Here is an 18,356-nt window from a genome sequence, read left to right as displayed (position 1 = left end):
TACATACTATCTGCCTGCCGACCCAGTCGTAGGTGTAATCGAAGGTGTATCCTTTCCGTTCAAACAGCTCTGTAAACAGGGTCCTCAGGTATTCGTAGTCAGGCTTTTCAAAGAAATCCAACCGTCTTACATAACGCAAATAGGTGGCCATCTCCTCTGTAACAGCAAACACCCAATGTAGATGTAGATTTGAATGAGTCATCTGCACCATTGTGTAATGTGAGGAACAATACAACATCCTGAAGCATAGTCATGGGGCTCCAAAAGCACTCTGGCCTACAACTAGCTAAATTACCATCATCAAATTGTAAAAAAAAAAAAAAAATACAGAACATGTTGCATTGAAAACAACTTCAGAGTTGGATGAGAGAAATGGTCAGGCTGTACCTGGGAAGCTCTCACAGAGAACCTCAACGGGAGTGTTTCTTTTCGTGTCTCCGATCTTCTGGTATCGTTCTTTCAGTGTATCAGCCTGTGAAAGAACCACATAAAGTTTAACATCTGTACGTTGCTACAAACACAGCACAAGTGGGAAATCTCAGAGGACCTGCTGACATACCTTTAGTCCTTGCCACGGTAGACTCCCACGGAGGAAGTACATGAACATGTGACCCAAGGCTTCCAGGTCGTCTCGACGACTTTGTTCTATTAACAAAAACCAGTGAGAGTCACTTCAAAAGGAAGAAAACGCAGTGAGCCATGATTAGAATTTCCTTAACTTCATTTAACCCCAACCTTTTTCTGGGAAGCTGCCTCCCTTTTTGTGATAACAGTCCAAGGGCCCTAGTCACTCATAAACCCTGGCTAGTTTATACTTAGTATTTGCAACCTTGCCAACCTTATATGAAAAAAAAAAAAAAAGCTCTTGATAAACAAATGTTGCCTACTCATTGGCCAAATCCAAGCAGACATGATTTATCGAAAATTAAACACCTCATAACCAAGTTTCACAACACTAGCATGCTGACAAAGCAGTGTCTAACATTTACGTAAATCACCCCTTCGAAATTCTTGGCAAACCAGACATACCTTTTCCCAAATGTGTGTTGATGGACATGTATCGGGCCGTCCCGGTTAAGCTCTTGTGCTCCCGGTACGGGATGTGTTTTTTGGTTTCAGGGTCGATGTACTCTTTGGCCAGGCCAAAGTCAATGATGTGGATAATGTGGTCTTTTTTGCATCCTCCGCGTCCGATGAGAAAGTTTTCAGGCTTTACGTCTCTGTAGATGAGGTTTTTAGAGTGCACATACTCCATCCGGGAGATCTGAATAGGAAAGTCACAGGACAGTCAGTAACAGAGTGGCCTACTGAACTCTGCATGGGTACACACAGACTAGACCAATAAGTTAATCAATCAGGAAACAGAAACTCAACCAAAACAAATCTGATCTCAGCAGGATTGGGGTCAATTATTATCCAATTATTTTCCGGGGATGAATTCATGATAAAAAAAAAAATAAAAAAAAATCCTAATCATGAATTGGGAAAAAACATTTAATTACCACATTTTAAGTTCTCCTAAATTGTCCGAATTACATGAAATTGACCTCAACCTTTGAATTGTAGACCAGTTTGAACACATCTTGTAAATATAGCATTATTTGATGTTGGGAACTCACCAGCTGAATGGCAATCATTAATACAGTCTTTAGTGAGAAGGTCCTGTCACAAAGGTCAAAGAGGTCTTCTAAACTGGGGCCCAGCAGCTCTAGAACCATGGCATTATACTTCCCACAGGGCCCAAAGTAGAACACCTGGGGCAGGCCTTCCGCTGAAAGAGACCGCAGGAGAAGAGGACTATTAAAACAATACAAAAGGTAGCTTCTAGTTATTGCCTTGTTGCCTGCTGACATAGTAAACCACATGTAGGTCGGTCTGACCAGTTTTCAATAGACCATTTGAATTGTGTTACACTCCTGTGGACCCACGCACTAAAAGCAGCATTGAAGTCCTGGGAATGAGAGGCGCTGTAGAGTGGCCTTGTGGGGGGAAAGCCTTGCATGTTATTTCTACCTCGCCTGACAATGATGAGAGAGGTTGAACCCAGGGCAGCCACAGTCATCATGGATCTCAGATCAGCCAGATGGGAGGAGTAGCACAGACACGGAGGTTCAGAGTTCAGAGACCGATGCCTGCCAGGTATGCACTAACCAGAGGAAAAGGAGTAGTCTAAACCCAAACAGCCTGCAGAGATGGATGGCACTGTTCTAACAGGGTCAACTGACTGCAGTGTGTTGAGACTAATGCTCTATGTAGGCTACAGATGTAGGATCTTAAATTTGATCACCCTGTTGAATGAGAACTTTCCCACAATGTAGGAGATTTAAAATGTCTAGTGTATTTGATGTGTAACTTCTCTAGGGTAGGGGGCAGTATTTTGACGTCCGGATGAAAGGCGTGCCCGTAGTAAACTGCCTGCTACTCAGGCTCAGAAGGTAGGATATGCATATTATTAGTAGATTTGGATAGAAAACACACTGAAGTTTCTAAAACTGCTTGAATGATGTCTGAGTATAACAGAACTCATATGGCAGGCAAAAACCTGAGAAAGATTTCCACACTTCCTGGTTGGATTTGAGGTTTGTAGTTTTTCAAGTGATTGCCTATACAGTATACAGTGACTTAGGGTTAATTTTGCACTTCCGAAGGCTTCCACTAGATGTCAAGTCTTTAGAACGTTGTTTCATGCTTCTACTGTGAATAGGGAGAGAATAAGAGCTCCTGGAAGTAGACGACTGAGAAAATTACATGAGCTCAGTGGTGCGCACTCACGTGAGAGTTAGCTGTGTTCCTTTTCTTTTTTGAAGACATTGGAATTGTCCGGTTGGAATATTACTGAAGATTTATGATAAAAACATCCTAAAGATTGATGCTGTACATCGTAGTAGTGGACTAAACGCGTGAACAAAAAGGAGGTATTTGGACATAAAGGATGGACCTTATCGAACAAAACTAACATTTATTCTGGAACTGGGATTCCTGGGAGTGCATTTCTGTTGACTCCAAAATGGCGGGTATCTGTATGGCTTGTTTTGATATCTGAGCGCTGTACTCAGATTATTGCAAAATTTGCTTTCGCCGTAAAGCTTTTTTGAAATCTGACACAGCGGTTGCATTAAGGAGAAGTGTATCTATAATTCTTTGAATAACTGTTGAATATTTTATTAACGTTTATGATGAGTATTTCTGTAAATTGATGTGCTCATTCACCGGAAGTATTGGGAGGCAAAACATTTCTGAACATTACACGCCAATGTAAAATGGGGTTTTTGGATATAAATATTAACTTTAGAGCAAAAACATACATGTATTGTGTAACATGAAGTCCTATGAGTGCCATCTGATGAAGATCATCAAAGGTTAGTGATTAATTTTAGCTGTATTTCTGTTTTTTGTGACGCCTCTCCTTGCTTGGAAAATGGCTGTGTGGTTTTTCTTTTCTAGGCACTATCCTAACATAATCTAATGTTATGCTTTTGCCGTAAAGCCTTTTTGAAGTCGGAAGTGTTTGAAATAACTCAGTTATGCTTTCAACTTACTCTTGAAAGTTGTAATAGTAGAATGCAAAAGGTTCAATTTAGAAATTGGGTAGTGCATAATCAGTTTTCCTCTTGACATGTCAGTCATTGCATTCCTCAGAGAGCTATTTAAAACATGTAAGAAATCTGCAGATCAACTAGCCCATGTAAGGTAACATTTTTCTGTTACCCCCAAGATTTTGTTGTAATGTTTGAGTCACTCTAACACATGAATACACATTAGGCAGAATGGCAACGTGTAAAATTGCAGGAAATAAGCTTTAAACATGCAAAATGTTCTCTCCGCCAACAAGAGGTGTGTGAACAATGTGTGTCATGAACAGTGCTTGTGACAATAGAAATAGACGTGGGATGTTCCAATGCTGGAAGGACGGGCCTGAGTGAAAAAAGTTTGGGAACCCCTGTTGTAGAGGGCTCATATGTTGACTTTCTAAAGGTTGTGTGATGAACACATCTTTAGGTTGTGTATGGCCAGTGTGAGGAGCGATGTATTCAGCACTGGTGGAAAAGGTACCCAGTTGTCATACTTGAGTAAAAGATACCTTTATAGTTAATAACTCAATTAAAAAAAGTTAAAGTCACCCAGCAAAATACTATACGAGTAAAAGTATTTGGTTTTAAATATATCAAAAGTAAATGTAATTGCTAAAATATACTTAAGTATCAAAAGTAAAAGTTGAAATCATTTCCCATTCCTTATAATAAGCAAACCAGACGGCACAATTAAATTCTCTTTTTTTACAGATAGCCAGAAGCATTTTGGTTTAGTGAGTCCGCCTGATCTGAGGCAGTAGGGATGTTCTCTTGATAAGTGTTTGAATTGGACCATTTTCCTGTCCTGCTAAGCATTCGAAATGTTACGAGTACTTTTGGGTGTCAGGGAAAATGTATGGAGTAGAAAGTACATTCTTTTCTTTAGGAATGTAGTGAATTAACAGTAAAAAAAATTCAAAAATATAAATAGTAAAGCACAGTACAGATAGCCCAAAACTACTTAAGCAGTACTTTAAATTATTTTACACCACTGGTATTGAGGATCGACACTGCTAAAAGTCACAAAGGAGTTAATGTGTAGGCTGTGAGTTGATTCTGTGAAGAACTCAAACTCTTAACAAAAATACAAAGCATTCAATTGACTCAGTTAAATATTGCATAGGCAACATTTTTCAAATCAACACAAGTATTTTGTAAATCGCTAAAAGCTGTAGATGTGAAAATTCTCAAAATTCAATGGTTGAATGAGAATGTCTGACATTCAATGTTGGCAGTGTTCTCCATTTTAACAGATGACAAACATTTCCCAGTCACGAGTCGAATCATAATATTGGGAAGTAGGCTATTGCTGCCCAGACGGTGACCTCTACACAACAGACAAAACAATCCAGTCAAACAATTCAAAACAAAAACCATACAACCAAACTTCAAGCAAAAAATTTTTTCAATGCTTTCCTATCCAGTTCAATCTGATGCTGTATAATGATTTGTTCATTATTCACGGCTAACCCCCAGTAGAGATTGGTCACCTGAATTCAAAATACCTGAGAAAGTGAACTTTTAAGAACCAGCACAATCACTGCCAACCCCTGATTGGTAAATTAGATAACGATGACAAGATCCAATGACACAGGGAAAGAAGAAATCTGACAGAATGAGTGAGTTTTATCAGCTAGCATCTACAGCACCTTCAGAAAGTAGTCACACCCCTTTACTTTTGCCTCATTTGCTTGTGTTACAGCCTGAATTTAAAAATTGATAATAATTTTGATTTTTTTTGTCACTCACCTACACACAATAACCCATATTATGAAAGTGGAATGAACATTTCATTTTATACAAATTAATTAAATGAAAAGCTGAAATATCTTGAGTCAATTAATATTCAACCCCTTTATGGTGAGCCTAAATAAGTTCAGGAGTAAAAATGTGCTTAACAAGTCACATAAGTTGAAAGGACTCGCTGTGTGCAACAATAGCATTTAACATGATCTTTGAATGACTACCTCATCTATGTACCCCACACATACAATTAACTGTAAGGTCCCTCAGTTGAGCAGTGAATTTCAAACAGATTCAACCACAAAGACCAGGGAGGTTTTCCAATGCCTCGCAAAGGGCAGATGGGTTCAAATAAAAAAAAAGAAGACATTGAATATCCCTTTGAGCATGGTGAAGTTATTAATTACACTTCGGATGGTGTATCAACACACCCGGTCACTACAAAGATACAGAGATCCTTCCTAAGTCAGTTGCCGAAGAGGAAGGAAACCACCCAGGGATATCACTGAGGCCAATGGTGACTTTAAACAGTTAGAGAGAGAACTGAGTACAGATCATCATTATCCACAATACTAAACTAATTGAGTGAAAAGGAAGCCTGTACAGAATCAAAAATATAAAAAAATGCATCCTGTTTGCAACAAGGCACTAAAGTAATACTGCAAAGAATGTGGCAGGGCAATTAACTTTATGTCCTGAATCAAAGTGATATGTTTGGGGCAAATCCAATACATTACTGTGTACCACTCCTCATATTTTCAAGAATAGTGGTGTCTGCATCATGTTATGGGTACGCTTCTAAACGTTAAGGACTGGGGAGTTTCAGGATAAAAAATAAACTGAATGGAGCTAAGCACAGGCAAAGTCCTAGAGGAAAACCTTTCAGCAGGCCAATAAAGTAAAACACTAGGCCAAATCTACATTGGAGTTGCTTACCAAGAAGACCGTGAAGACTTCAATCTGCTTGAAAATGTATGGCAAGACCTGTTGTCTAGTAATGATCAACAACCAACAGGGCCTAAAATGAACACCCGCTACCTGCGGGTAGATCTTGACATTGGCGGGTAAGATGTCTATTTCACCAGACACGTTGGCGGGTGGTCAGGGCTCCACAGTGCGAGCATTTCACTCGCATTTATCTATAAAAATCGTACTTAACTATCACATTTAAAGTCAAATAAAAAAGCTGCTGCAGCAGCTGTTTTCAAAGTATTTCTGCTGTTTTGGATCATAGCTGGCAAATTAATCGTACAAAGTCAAAGAACTATGAATCCTATATAGCCTATTCCATCTTGCGCAGCAACACTGCCTGGCTGGCGGCTATGCGCACGTGAAGAGCTGCGCACAGGCATAAACCGGATGTCTGCTGAAGTGAGACTTTGTCCTTGTGTTTCTTGGCTAATTACGTTGTTTTATTCACAAGCTAGGTTGTTTTTCTGTTTGCATTTCAACTGCTAGAGAAGACAATGCTTCTACTAAGAATAAATCTCACAGGCACAAACATGACTGGAGGTGTGGAAAGCTCTTAGAGACTTTCCCAGAAAGACTCACTGCTGTAATCACTGCCAAAGGTGATTCTAATGTATTGACAGAGGGGGTTGAATATACTTAACGAATCAAGATAGTGTTTGATTTTTCAGTAATTTATTTCTAATGTTAAAAAAAAAAGATCCCACTTTGACTGACTACTTTTGGTAGATCGTTGACAAAAATGGACAATTAAACCAATTTTTAACCCACTTTGTAACAGAACAAAATGTGGAAAAAGTCAAGGGGTGTGAATATTTTCTGAAGGAACTGTACACTAGGGGGGAAAAAAACCGCTGGAACAGGTTCTATTTTGTGCTGTGTCGGGGGCCAATTAGCCTGTTTTGTAGGTTGCCAATTGTGAAACAGGAGTAGGCATTGACATCTCGGGTGCTCGCGGGGAGCCAAGGCAGGAGTGAAAAACCAAGTGGCACCATGGGGATGAGCTGTGAACAAGGGCTAATAAGAGGCTTCAAACAGGACCTCCCATTTCACTGCCAAGGGGCAGAAGATGCATGGTGGAGTAGATTTAGCTAACTGGGACATTTTGATCCTGCTGTAGACTGATGTTCAGTTCTGTCAATGACATATCATAATCAGGGAGACAATAAAGGACAGGTTTACCTCACCAAATCTAGTTTGTCAGGCCTAAAATACGAGCGACACAGGTGGCCAAACAAGTCATTACTGCAGCGGAAGCAGACTTCATCCATCCTGGACAGATGACTGAGCAGCCTGGGCCTTACGGCAATAAAACATGAATTTATGGGAAGGATTGGCTGGCGGGAGAGCGCTTTGATGAACCATTAGTATCCACTTTCAAGCCATTGTGCACATCAGATATTCTCCTAACACTGCAGCACTGTGCTTATAATTCTGAACAAGGTGCTCCTGTTCTCTACTCATGGTATTGAGATGTTTTACGAACCAAATAAAAATGTACCATTTTAAAAACTACTACCATATGCCAACCTTGCCTGACGACTCAAACTGAATTTTCCCACTGCTCTTTGTTCGCTACAGTCTAAGATTGCTATCATTAAAGTTGTTTGTGGGGGATGTCAAAATGAGGGGTGTTGTACAAAACAGTCATCAGCCATTAGATAATTTCTAACCAAATCAGAGTATCAAAGCCAGTGACACATTCTCAAAACGCTGTTTTACCCACGTGTGTTCTGGCTCTGGTCCAACCCATCAGTTTAGGGACCAATCCGAACGGTTAGAATGTGTTTGCGTTCTAGAAATCATTGGGGAGGTGCTTAGATCCAGACTCATTGCGGAGAAGCAACTAACGTCCGTGGGCGTGTCCTAGCGTTTGGCCGGAGAAAGGAGTTTGGGTAGCCTGGAAAATGCCAACCACCAATAGCTGACAAGGAAACTCTTGTTCTCTCCGAAACAAGTCCAGACACGCCCACAGGGATTTTCTGATATGCAGGGGAATTTCCAAACTTACTGAACTCCCAGAGAGAAAAGAACTTCATACTGTGAAGCTGTAGTAGGCCTATATCAAGCAGCGTTGTGTGTTATTACAGTCAATATTTATTAAGTCCACGGAAGAGAAAGATCCTCAACCCTCAATAGGATTGGGCAATATCTGGACACATCCAGCCATCCACCTGTCCAAACATCGTTGATGTACGATTGTATTACCTTTTCTTTTTTTCTTTCTTTTTTCCCGGGGCTGGGGAGAGCACTTCATTGCAACCCTTACCCTCACAATTAAATATTAAGTTGAAGCTGGTACTTCTTTGAGACAAAAGAAGATATTATATTAAGGGCACATATTAAGTATAACCAAAACATTCAGTATTTTGAGAATCACCGTAGAAACGGTCCCGTGTTTAGGTCCTGTGGTGAACGAGCGAGAGGAAGATGGGCAGAGAAAAAGTCAACTTAACAGCAACCTGTCCCTGTCAACCTGTCCCAGCCAGTCAGCCCTAGAGCACCATTGACTGCCTGCAGACACGCCTACAGAGCTGTCACGTGTATGACACGCCTACGGAGCCGTCATGTGACTGATGCATCTATGCCGGTGTATGACACGCCTACAGACCAGTCATGTGACCGCTTCATCTTTGCCGGTGTATGACACGCCTACAGACCAGTCATATGACTGATCCATCTATACCGGTGTATGGGGAAAAGGGCTACAGACCAGTCATGTGACTGATCCATCTTTGCCGGTGTATGACACACTTACAGACCAGTCATGTGACTGATCCATCTATACCGGTGTATGGGGAAAAGGGCTACAGACCAGTCATGTGACTGATCCATCTATACCGGTATATGGGGAAAAGGGCTACAGACCAGTCATGTGACTGATCCATCTATACCGGTGTATGGGGAAAAGGGCTACAGACCAGTCATGTGACTGATCCATCTATACCGGTGTATGGGGAAAAGGGCTACAGACCAGTCATGTGACTGATCCATCTATACCGGTGTATGGGGAAAAGGGCTACAGACCAGTCATGTGACTGATCCATCTATACCGGTGTATGGGGAAAAGGGCTACAGACCAGTCATGTGACTGATCCATCTATACCGGTGTATGGGGAAAAGGGCTACAGACCAGTCATGTGACTGATCCATCTATACCGGTGTATGACACGCCTACAGACCAGTCATATGACTGATCCATCTATACCGGTGTATGGGGAAAAGGGCTACAGATAATGTTGCTCTGGAACAAAGTTCTTTCAATAAACACATGAGAGGACGGGGGAGGTCTCTCCTCTCATCTCTTCTCTGGGAGCAGCGGTGCTTGTAAGACTAGGTCGGTTGGAGGCTGCAGCTAAGAGGCAGTCATGCTGAAAGCCATAGGAGGAACACGTCATGGTTATTTCTGGAAATGAAAAATTAGTAGCACAACCCTCCCACGCTACAAATGCTCCCAAGCAAACATTTACTTGACAAAACTTTGGATAATATTGTGTTTGAGTTTGTTTGGACAAGTCGAATAGAATCGGGGTGCTTTTTGCCTACAATTTCTCCTTGCTCAGCACCAAGTGACATGGACTGGGTGTGTAGAGAGTAGCTTTTGCTGTACATCTCAGTGGCAAGTCTTGATCCTCTTCTTACTACCTTTAGAACCATCCACCCAGAAACATTAGGTGTACCATGTCACTGTGAAGGACCTCACAGCAAGATATGCTAAGGGATTTAGTCTTCTATACAAACAACGACCGCAAACAGCCCCAATCTGAAAGGGCAGAGATTAAGCTGCTCTCTTTCTTTAAGAAGAACAGCAGCTTTCCACCAAACAGGATGCTTCCATTCATCTCAATTAGATGTGGTTGAATCATTAATCCATCTGGTTATCCCTCACATCTAGAGCCAACATCTGCCCTCAATAATGATCCTGAGGGGAGTCGGGATCTAAATGTGCAAGTGCATGTTGAGACGTATGCAGAGCTATACTAGTTAGCTCGTTCTCCCATAAATCCCTAGACTTATTCAAGTCAGTAGGGACAAACGGGGAAAATTTTATTGAACAAATTCAGCTCTGTTTAAATTTCATTTAACTTTTCTGCTGAGTCACATTCAGATGATAGGCCGGTTGGTTTATGGAATAGGTGTCTCCTGGCCTGATCCAATCAGAGGTTTTAGTGGTGACCAGACAGCCAATTCAGAGGCTGTAGTGGTGACCAGAGAGCTGGTGTAGTGGTACAGTGCTGGGCCTGGGCGTGGCATCTGCCAGGGCCTTTACTTGGCACGCTGGATGAGTGTGACATGGCATTTAAAGCATATAACATTTTCACATACACAAAAAGCCTGGGTAGGAGGTAGAAAAAAGAAAAGATAAAAAGCGGAATTTGTCTTTTCCCCACTAGCACAGACTTTTCTGATAAAGGGAAAAATGTACTACGATTGCAATATGTTGTCTCACCAAGCGATCTCAGGATGAATGCACTAATTGTAAGTCGCTCTGGATAAGGGCGTCTGCTAAATGACTAAAATGTAATATGAGGTAAGTTAGTGCTTAGACAGGCAGTCCCACTAAATAATGAATGAGTTTCCGCATGGTTGGCTTTTTCCACTCTTTACATCTGCGAGCGTGACAGTAGACGCGGCATGCTCTTTGTTGGACTACCCCAAGGGTGGGCAACATATGGCCATGCAGTCCAGATCCCATTCAATCTGGCCTGCGGGAGTTTTTTTTAGGGGGGTGGGGGACTGATTATTTTGGGTAATAAATAAACATCAGGCCACTCTTGATCGTCTAAAACTAGACTGAAAGTATGTAGAAATAATGGACCTGTACGCTTTCAAATAACCGTAAATTCCAGACTATAAGCCGCAACTTTTTTCCCAGGCTTTGAACCTCGCGGCTTAAACAATGACGCGGCTAATATATGGATTTTTCCCACTTCCAATTTTTTTTTTCTAAAAAAAAAACAGTGTTTTTTTGCGGCATGAAGCTTTCATTAGACCAATGAAATTGCTGAACGGGTTAAGGTCAAACAACTTTTTAGTTTACTGTTTAGATTAAATCGAGCGCTCTCAAACTTCCCATCATTCTGATTACGTAGTCATTTTGTCACCCTCATCATGGCAAAGACATGGAGAAATGCATATGATGCAGCTTTCAAGTTGAAGGCGATTGATCTGGCTGTTGGAAAAGGAAATAGAGCTGCTGCAAGGGAGCTTGGTCTTAATGAGTCGATGATAAGACGTTGGAAACAGCAGCGTGAGGAATTGACTCAGTGCAAAAAGACAACTAAAGCTTACTGCGAATTTTGTATTTTTTGTTACAAGCCGTGTTTCGTTAAAGCCTATTTATTTTTGTTACAAGCCGTGTTTCGTTAAAGCCTATTTATTTTTGTTACGAGCCGTGTTTCGTTAAAGCCTGTGTAAAGTTCATTTGTTTCAATGTACCGGTAGGCACCTGCGGCTTATAGACATGTGCGGCTTATTTATGTTCAAAATAATATATTTTTTTAAATTCAGTGGGTGCGGCTTATATTCAGGTGCGCTTAATAGTCCGGAAATTACGGAACTTCCCTTTTTCTGGTCCGCAAACTGCTTTTGACGAAATAAATATTATCCGAATTTGGAAATCCCAATGGGGCCCTTGAGCCAAAATTATTTCTCACCCCTGGACTAGACAATACTCACACCAACCGGTCTACTCTGTATGGCAAAAGCACTAGGCAGCGCCTTCAGAGAGCTGTGACCTGTGCAAAAGAACAAGACATAACTTCACATTCCAACCCAGACGCAAGAATTGGAGAACAAACTGGTTGTACATCTCTTGAAGGACAATGGAAGTCCAATAGGAAGTTGTTCTGTACTTGAAAGATAATGGAAGTCCAATAGGAAGTGGTTCTGTACTTGAAAGATAATGGAAGTCCAATAGGAAGTGGTTCTGTACTTGAAAGATAATGGAAGTCCAATAGGAAGTATTTCTGTATTATTAAAAACTGACGTGCTTCAGCTTTGAAGCCTAATCTTAAAACACCTGATGATGAAACAAAGAGCAACCTACTCCTCAGTTGCAATTGATGTTGTTGTCTGATGTTGTCTAGTCTGCTCCAGAGTTGGCTGGCGTGAGTCTGACAAGGACATATCCTATCTCCATTTCTGGAAGAATGACCTTCGGTAGAGCTTTACTGCTTTCACAACAAACAAAAAAACACCAATGAAAAAGCACTGTTTTCACCATGGTTTAATAGGAGCTTCTTAGAGCAGCTATTAAAAGATCCCTTCAATTCTTTTGTATCTCAGCGTGTGGGTTTCCACCCATTTCCTCAGATTCTCAGGGAGGGGAAAAAGGTAGTGTTTCAATTAATCTAATGTTCTCCACAAGATTCCTGACAGTGGCTGGTGTAAGGGGGGGGGGGGGGGGGGAATGGAGTCACGGACAGTTGAAGGTGTCATGAATACTATTTGATGAGAAATGGAGTCACTTTTTCTACCTCCTGGATGTCTGGGTGGGGATGGAGGTATTATTTGGGGAATTGTGTGCCTGTATGTGAAACCTGCGTGAACTTTTGGGGATAACATTTCTGCCATGGGCTGTACAGCATTAACTAGTAACTGTTCTACACAGAAATGCAACAGCAGCGAGCATCTTTTGAATGTTTAGGCAAGTTTGAACAAACTCAAATTCCTCCTCTTCTGAAGTTGATTCAAGCAGTGTGAAACATAAGCATCAAGACAGGCATCAATGACTATGTGGAAATTCTTTTTTTGTCTGATGTCCAAATCGTTTAGGCCTATTTGCTTAATAAAAAACACTTTTAAAAAAAAGTTTTAAATCATGTTATCTGAATGCAGAACTTGTTAGTTGGAGACCTTTAGACAAAAACAAGCAATTCATACAATTCCAGATTTTGTTGTCTTAACAGGTCTCAGGTGTCGCCCCCTCCCCCCTTTTTTACAGGTGTAAAATATGAAGGCGTCACACAGAAAAGGCCTCCATGGTAGCAACCAGAACTGAGAGCTAAAATTCGTCCACAGCATCGCACACTTTCTCTCTAAACATTGAGGTAGTGCTTAGCAATGACCCGTAGCTAGCACAGCTTGCATTTAAACTTGACACCTGTAAACTGTAAAGGGTCACATCTCTGCTAGGTGTTGGCGAATGACAGCGCTTCCTGTATGGGGGGGGATGCAAATGCAGAGATCAAAACACCACCAGCGGCTCACACAGACAAAGGAGAGGGCTTGTCGTAGCCATGCATCCACGGTCACTTATCTTCCTCCCCAGAGAACACACACACAAACAATCAGGGCAGTTGTTCCCAGGAACATTAGGCCAGAGGAGTCTTATCAGCACTGGGGAAAGGAAGTTGCTTTCTGCTGCACCTGGTGGTGGGGGGCTTCAAGTTGTATGGGCGAGAAATACGGAGATAGCCTTTCCTTCCTGTTGTGGATTCTCCCTCCCTGGTAAACCAACATCCTAGTGTCAAAACCAACATATGAGGTATAGTGGCAGCCTAGTGGTTAGAGCGTTGGGCCAGTAAGGGAAAGGTTGCTGGATCGAATCCCCGAGCTGACAAGGTAAAAATCTGTCGTTCTGCCCCTGAGCAAGGCAGTCGATAAAGACAGCCCCCCGCACCTCTTTGATTCAGAGGGGCTGGGTTAAATGTGGAAGACACATTTCAGTTGAAGGCATTCCGTTCTAAAACAGACTAGGTATCCCCCTTTCCCTTAGTGCCTGTCTTGCAAATATGGTCTCTTGTGCTTCATGTGTCCTACAAGCCCAAACTCCCATTGCAGGCATGTGCACCTTTCAACTAGGTTAAGATCATAGTCTCGGCTGATGACACCAACCACAACGGATTTTAATCATTTATAGTCAAGACGTCCAACCAATTTACAGGTCAAACTAGTCCCTTGCATGAAATGAAGCTGAAATATTCTCAAAATGAATGTCAAAGCTTATCGTTGTCATCTAGAGGGAGTAATCACTTATTGTGGAAATGCGGTAATCTTTTTGTTAAATCAACCAAAAACAGTTGAGTGATTGTCATGCAGCAACACAAGAACACCAGGCAACAGGAATGAAGATAATCCAGAGCGTGACCTTACCTGTACTTCCTAATGTTTTGTAGAACCGGTACTCCAAATGTAACTGTGGTGCCCTCGACTTCACTGGTTCCTGCGCGACAGGGTACAACAAAGCACTTCAATTAACAATATGGGGGGAGGGGGGGTACACTTTTACTGACTAGCAGTTTCCCCCCCTCAGCATTTGGGTTCAAATTGCTGACTTAAATTGGAATGAGACTTTTGCGAGCTTCATATTTTTGGGTAGTACAGCAATTTATAGCCGTCTGGAGAGCTATTTGAATGGCATGAGTCATTTCCCGTGCCACAGCTTTTAGAGGCACACCTAAGCTGGCATTTCCACCAGCTACTATTTATCTGCTTGTCCAGAACAGTCCTGCCAGGCAACCATCGTTCCACACATATCCCAGCTTCGCTTGTGATGTATGAAGAGCATTAGGAATATTAACTTCAATACATGTTAGCAAGTATCCTTTACAGGGGTCACGTTAAGAGCTCAGAAATCTGCATTTTCAAAAAATATCTGTTTAAATCATTTCACCTGCGTTTTATATTGAAAGTCAAGTGTTTTGTCTTTCAATATAAATAAAGTGGTCCGGGGAGTGCAACTATAGTTTTCCTTCACCAAAAATACATGAATGCAACACATTTGGCAGAAAATAGCTTCATGTTCATCAGATGACATCAGAAGCACAACACTATTTGGCTGGCAGCCACACAAGTAAATGAGCTTACAATGAATAAGCAATTTTTTTTGTGTGCAAAAAACAATGCATGGCCATCAAATTTCTAATGTTTATTATAGAAAGAATGCAGCCAGCTACATTTCCTAATGTTTTGCTTGAAGTTAATCTTGCATTTTACCAGAGAAAAGTAGGCCACATGGAGAATAGTACCTGAGAAAAGTAGCTACACATCAGTCAGAGCGCTGTCTGCTGATAGAATGCCAGTTCGTGTGAATTCTCACCGAGAGGAGAATTGCAACTGAAGCAAAGAATTTGTCTGATGACAGCAGAAATTACAATAGTGTTTACAAAAATGTAGTAATATATTTGTGTTTTATAATAAAAATAAAACAATTAGGTGAAAAACAGAATTCTGCGTTACATGCTAACCACGTTAGATGCGCGAGCGTATCGCTGTGACACTCGGGAGCCCAAAATCTATGGTTTCGACCATGATTAAATAATAATGGATTGGATTTATGTAGTATCTTTCTACCAACTGAGGTATTAAAATCGCTTTACATAGTAATGAGGAAACAACCATTTTGTGCCAGAACGCTCACCACACATCAGCTAGCATTGTGGAGCGGTGAAGCATGATAAATGCCAATTAGGAATGAGGTGGATGATTTGGTGACCATGATGGAAATGGGGCAGGTTGGGAATTTAGCAAAGACACAGAGGTTAACACCTGGGATAAGTGCCATGGGATTTTTAATGACCACAGAGAGTCAGGACACCTGTTTAATATCACATCAGGAAGACGGCACCCTATGCAGGGCAATATCCCCTTCACTGCCCTGGAGCATTGGGATTCGATCATAAGACCAAAGGGCCCTCCAACACCACTTCCAACAGCATCTGGTCTCCCATCCAGGGACCTACTAGGGGCAACATGTTTAGCTTCAGAGGCAAGCCAGCAGTGGGATGCAGGATGGTATGCTGGCATGCTGACAATTAGGCCTAGTCAATTCCACATAAAAAAGGACAAGTCTAATTCCCCTTTCAGTATCAATCCTCAGAAATCTTAGTTTGTAAACAAAGACTTCAGTAGCCTACAATTGATATGCATTCATTCTGCCCCGATTCTAAGCATACAGAGCAGTGCTGCTGTCAAGTGCCTCATACGACAGCCCCCAAACTCCTCTAGACCCGTCCTCCAGAGAAATGACTGCCAGGGCTCACCATGTTGACTGTCAACAACTAAAAAACAGTCTTCTGCTTCAAAGGCAGTCTGATGTTTTTCAGGCGACGTGTCCTCTGGGAGTGTAAAAGCGAGGCTGGTCGCATGCGTGCCTCACTAGGCCTTTGCTCAATTATTGATGAGTGACAGATTATGCGTGTAGCCTACATCAGGCCTTTGGGTCACCGCTAACTGTGTTCGTTGTTCTCACCTTATGCCTGCCCATACCATAACCCCGCTGCTACCACTGGGCACTGTTATACACGCTGTCTGCTATCTGCCCCGTACAGTCGAAACTGGGATTCATCTGTGAAGAGCACACCTCTCCAGCGTGCCAGTGTTCATCATAGCTGAGCATTTGCCCACCGAAGTTGGTTACGACGCCGAACTACAGCCAGGTCAAGACCCTGACTGAGCACGCAGATAAGCTTCCCTGAGACGGTTTCTGACAGTTTGTGCAGAAATTATTCGGTTGTGCAAACCCACAGTTTTATCAGCTGTCCGGGTGGTTGGTCTCAGACGATGCAGCATGTGAAGAAGCTTCTTGATATGCCACACCTGTCAGGTGGATGGATTATTTTGGCAAAGGAGAAATGCTCACTAAACGGGATGTAAAGAAATATGTGCAACAAATTGAGAAATAAGCTTTTTCTATGTATGGAAATGTTCCATCTTTTATTTCAGCTCATGAAACCAACACGTGTTTATATTTTTGTTCAGTGCAGTTAATTTTTACAGGAGAGAGTACTTACCAGTTTAATAGCTACATACTCATTGGTATAGAGATTTTTACCTGAAACAAAGTAGAGAGAGAGAGAGAGGTGGCAATCAGATAAGAGCACTTTGGTTATTACTCAACCTACTGAAGGGCTTGCCTAAATACAGTGTTTTGGTGTTTAGCCTAGTAGACAGCAAATGACCATCTCCAAAAGCAGTTTTAGAGCAGGACAAAAAAAGCTATAGAAAAATAGTGAGCTCTGTGTTGCTCAGGGACACTTCAGTCCAGCCTCAAGAAAGGAGCGTGTATGCATCAATCTCTCTCTAGACAGAGGTTTGTGTGTGACCCAATGATTTACAGTTGAAGTCAGAAGTTTACATAAACTGAGTTTAAATGTATTTGGCTAAAGTGTTTCACAATTCCTGACATTTAATCCTAGTAAAAATTACCTGTTTTAGGTCAGTTAGGATCACCACTTTATTTTAAGAATGTGAAATGTCAGAATAATAGTAGAGAGAATCACGGTTGGGATGGTGTTCTTCGGCTTGCAAGCCTCCCCCCTTTTCCGGCTAACATAACAATGGTCATTATTGCCAAACAGTTCTATTTTTGTTTCATCAGACCAGAGGACATTTCTCCAAAAAGTATGATCTTTGTCCCCATGTGTAGTTGCAAACCGTAGTCTGGATTTTTTTAATGCCGGTTTTGGAGCAGTGGCTTCTTCCTTGCTGAGCGGCCTATCAGGTTATGTCGATATATGACTTGTTTTACTGTGGATATAGATACTTTTGTGCCTGTTTCCTACAGCATCATCACAAGTTCCTTTGCTGTTGTTCTGGGATTAATTTGCACTTTTCGCACCAAAGTATATTCATCTCTAGGAGACAGAACGAGTCTCTTTCCTGAGCGGTATGATGGCTGCGTGGTCCCATGGTGTTTATACTTGCGTACTATTGTTTGTACAGACGAATGTGGGACCTTCAGGCATTTGAAAATTGCTCCCAAGGATGAACCAGACTTGGGGAGGTCTACAATAATTTTTCTGAGGTCTTGGCGGATTTCTTTAGATTTTCCCATGATGTCAAGCAAAGAGGCACTGAGTTTGAAGGTAGGCCTTGAAATACATCAACAGGTACACCCCCAATTGACTCAAATGATGTCAATTTGCCTATCAGAAGCTTCTAAAGCCATGACAATTTTCTGGAATTTTCCAAGCTGTTTAAACGCACAGTCAACTTAGTGTATGTAAACTTCTGACCCACTGGAATTGTGATACAGTGAAATAATCTATCTGTAAACAATTGTTGGAAAAATTACTTGTGTCATGCACAAAGTAGATGTCTTAACCGACTTGCCAAAACTATAGTTTG

General features: G+C 41.7%; 1 protein-coding gene across 4 annotated transcripts in view; it reads right to left on the bottom strand.

The window, feature by feature from the left end:
- Nucleotides 1–18,356, bottom strand: part of LOC115166820 (casein kinase I) — a 48,295-nt gene that overhangs the window by 14,140 nt on the left and 15,799 nt on the right. For all 4 annotated transcript variants that reach the window (XM_029720679.1, XM_029720680.1, XM_029720681.1 and 1 more), the window contains exons 3-9: nucleotides 17,021–17,061; nucleotides 14,382–14,451; nucleotides 1,620–1,771; nucleotides 1,030–1,264; nucleotides 560–645; nucleotides 388–472; nucleotides 8–156 (exon numbers count right to left, since the gene is read on the bottom strand). In XM_029720679.1, the coding sequence (XP_029576539.1) occupies nucleotides 8–156; nucleotides 388–472; nucleotides 560–645; nucleotides 1,030–1,264; nucleotides 1,620–1,771; nucleotides 14,382–14,451; nucleotides 17,021–17,061 (818 nt within the window). The remainder of the gene's footprint in view (nucleotides 1–7; nucleotides 157–387; nucleotides 473–559; nucleotides 646–1,029; nucleotides 1,265–1,619; nucleotides 1,772–14,381; nucleotides 14,452–17,020; nucleotides 17,062–18,356) is intronic.

The sequence above is a fragment of the Salmo trutta genome, chromosome 29 (genome assembly GCF_901001165.1).
Source record: "Salmo trutta chromosome 29, fSalTru1.1, whole genome shotgun sequence".
Taxonomy (NCBI): domain Eukaryota; kingdom Metazoa; phylum Chordata; class Actinopteri; order Salmoniformes; family Salmonidae; genus Salmo; species Salmo trutta.
This window is presented reverse-complemented; position numbering and strand designations above follow the sequence as displayed.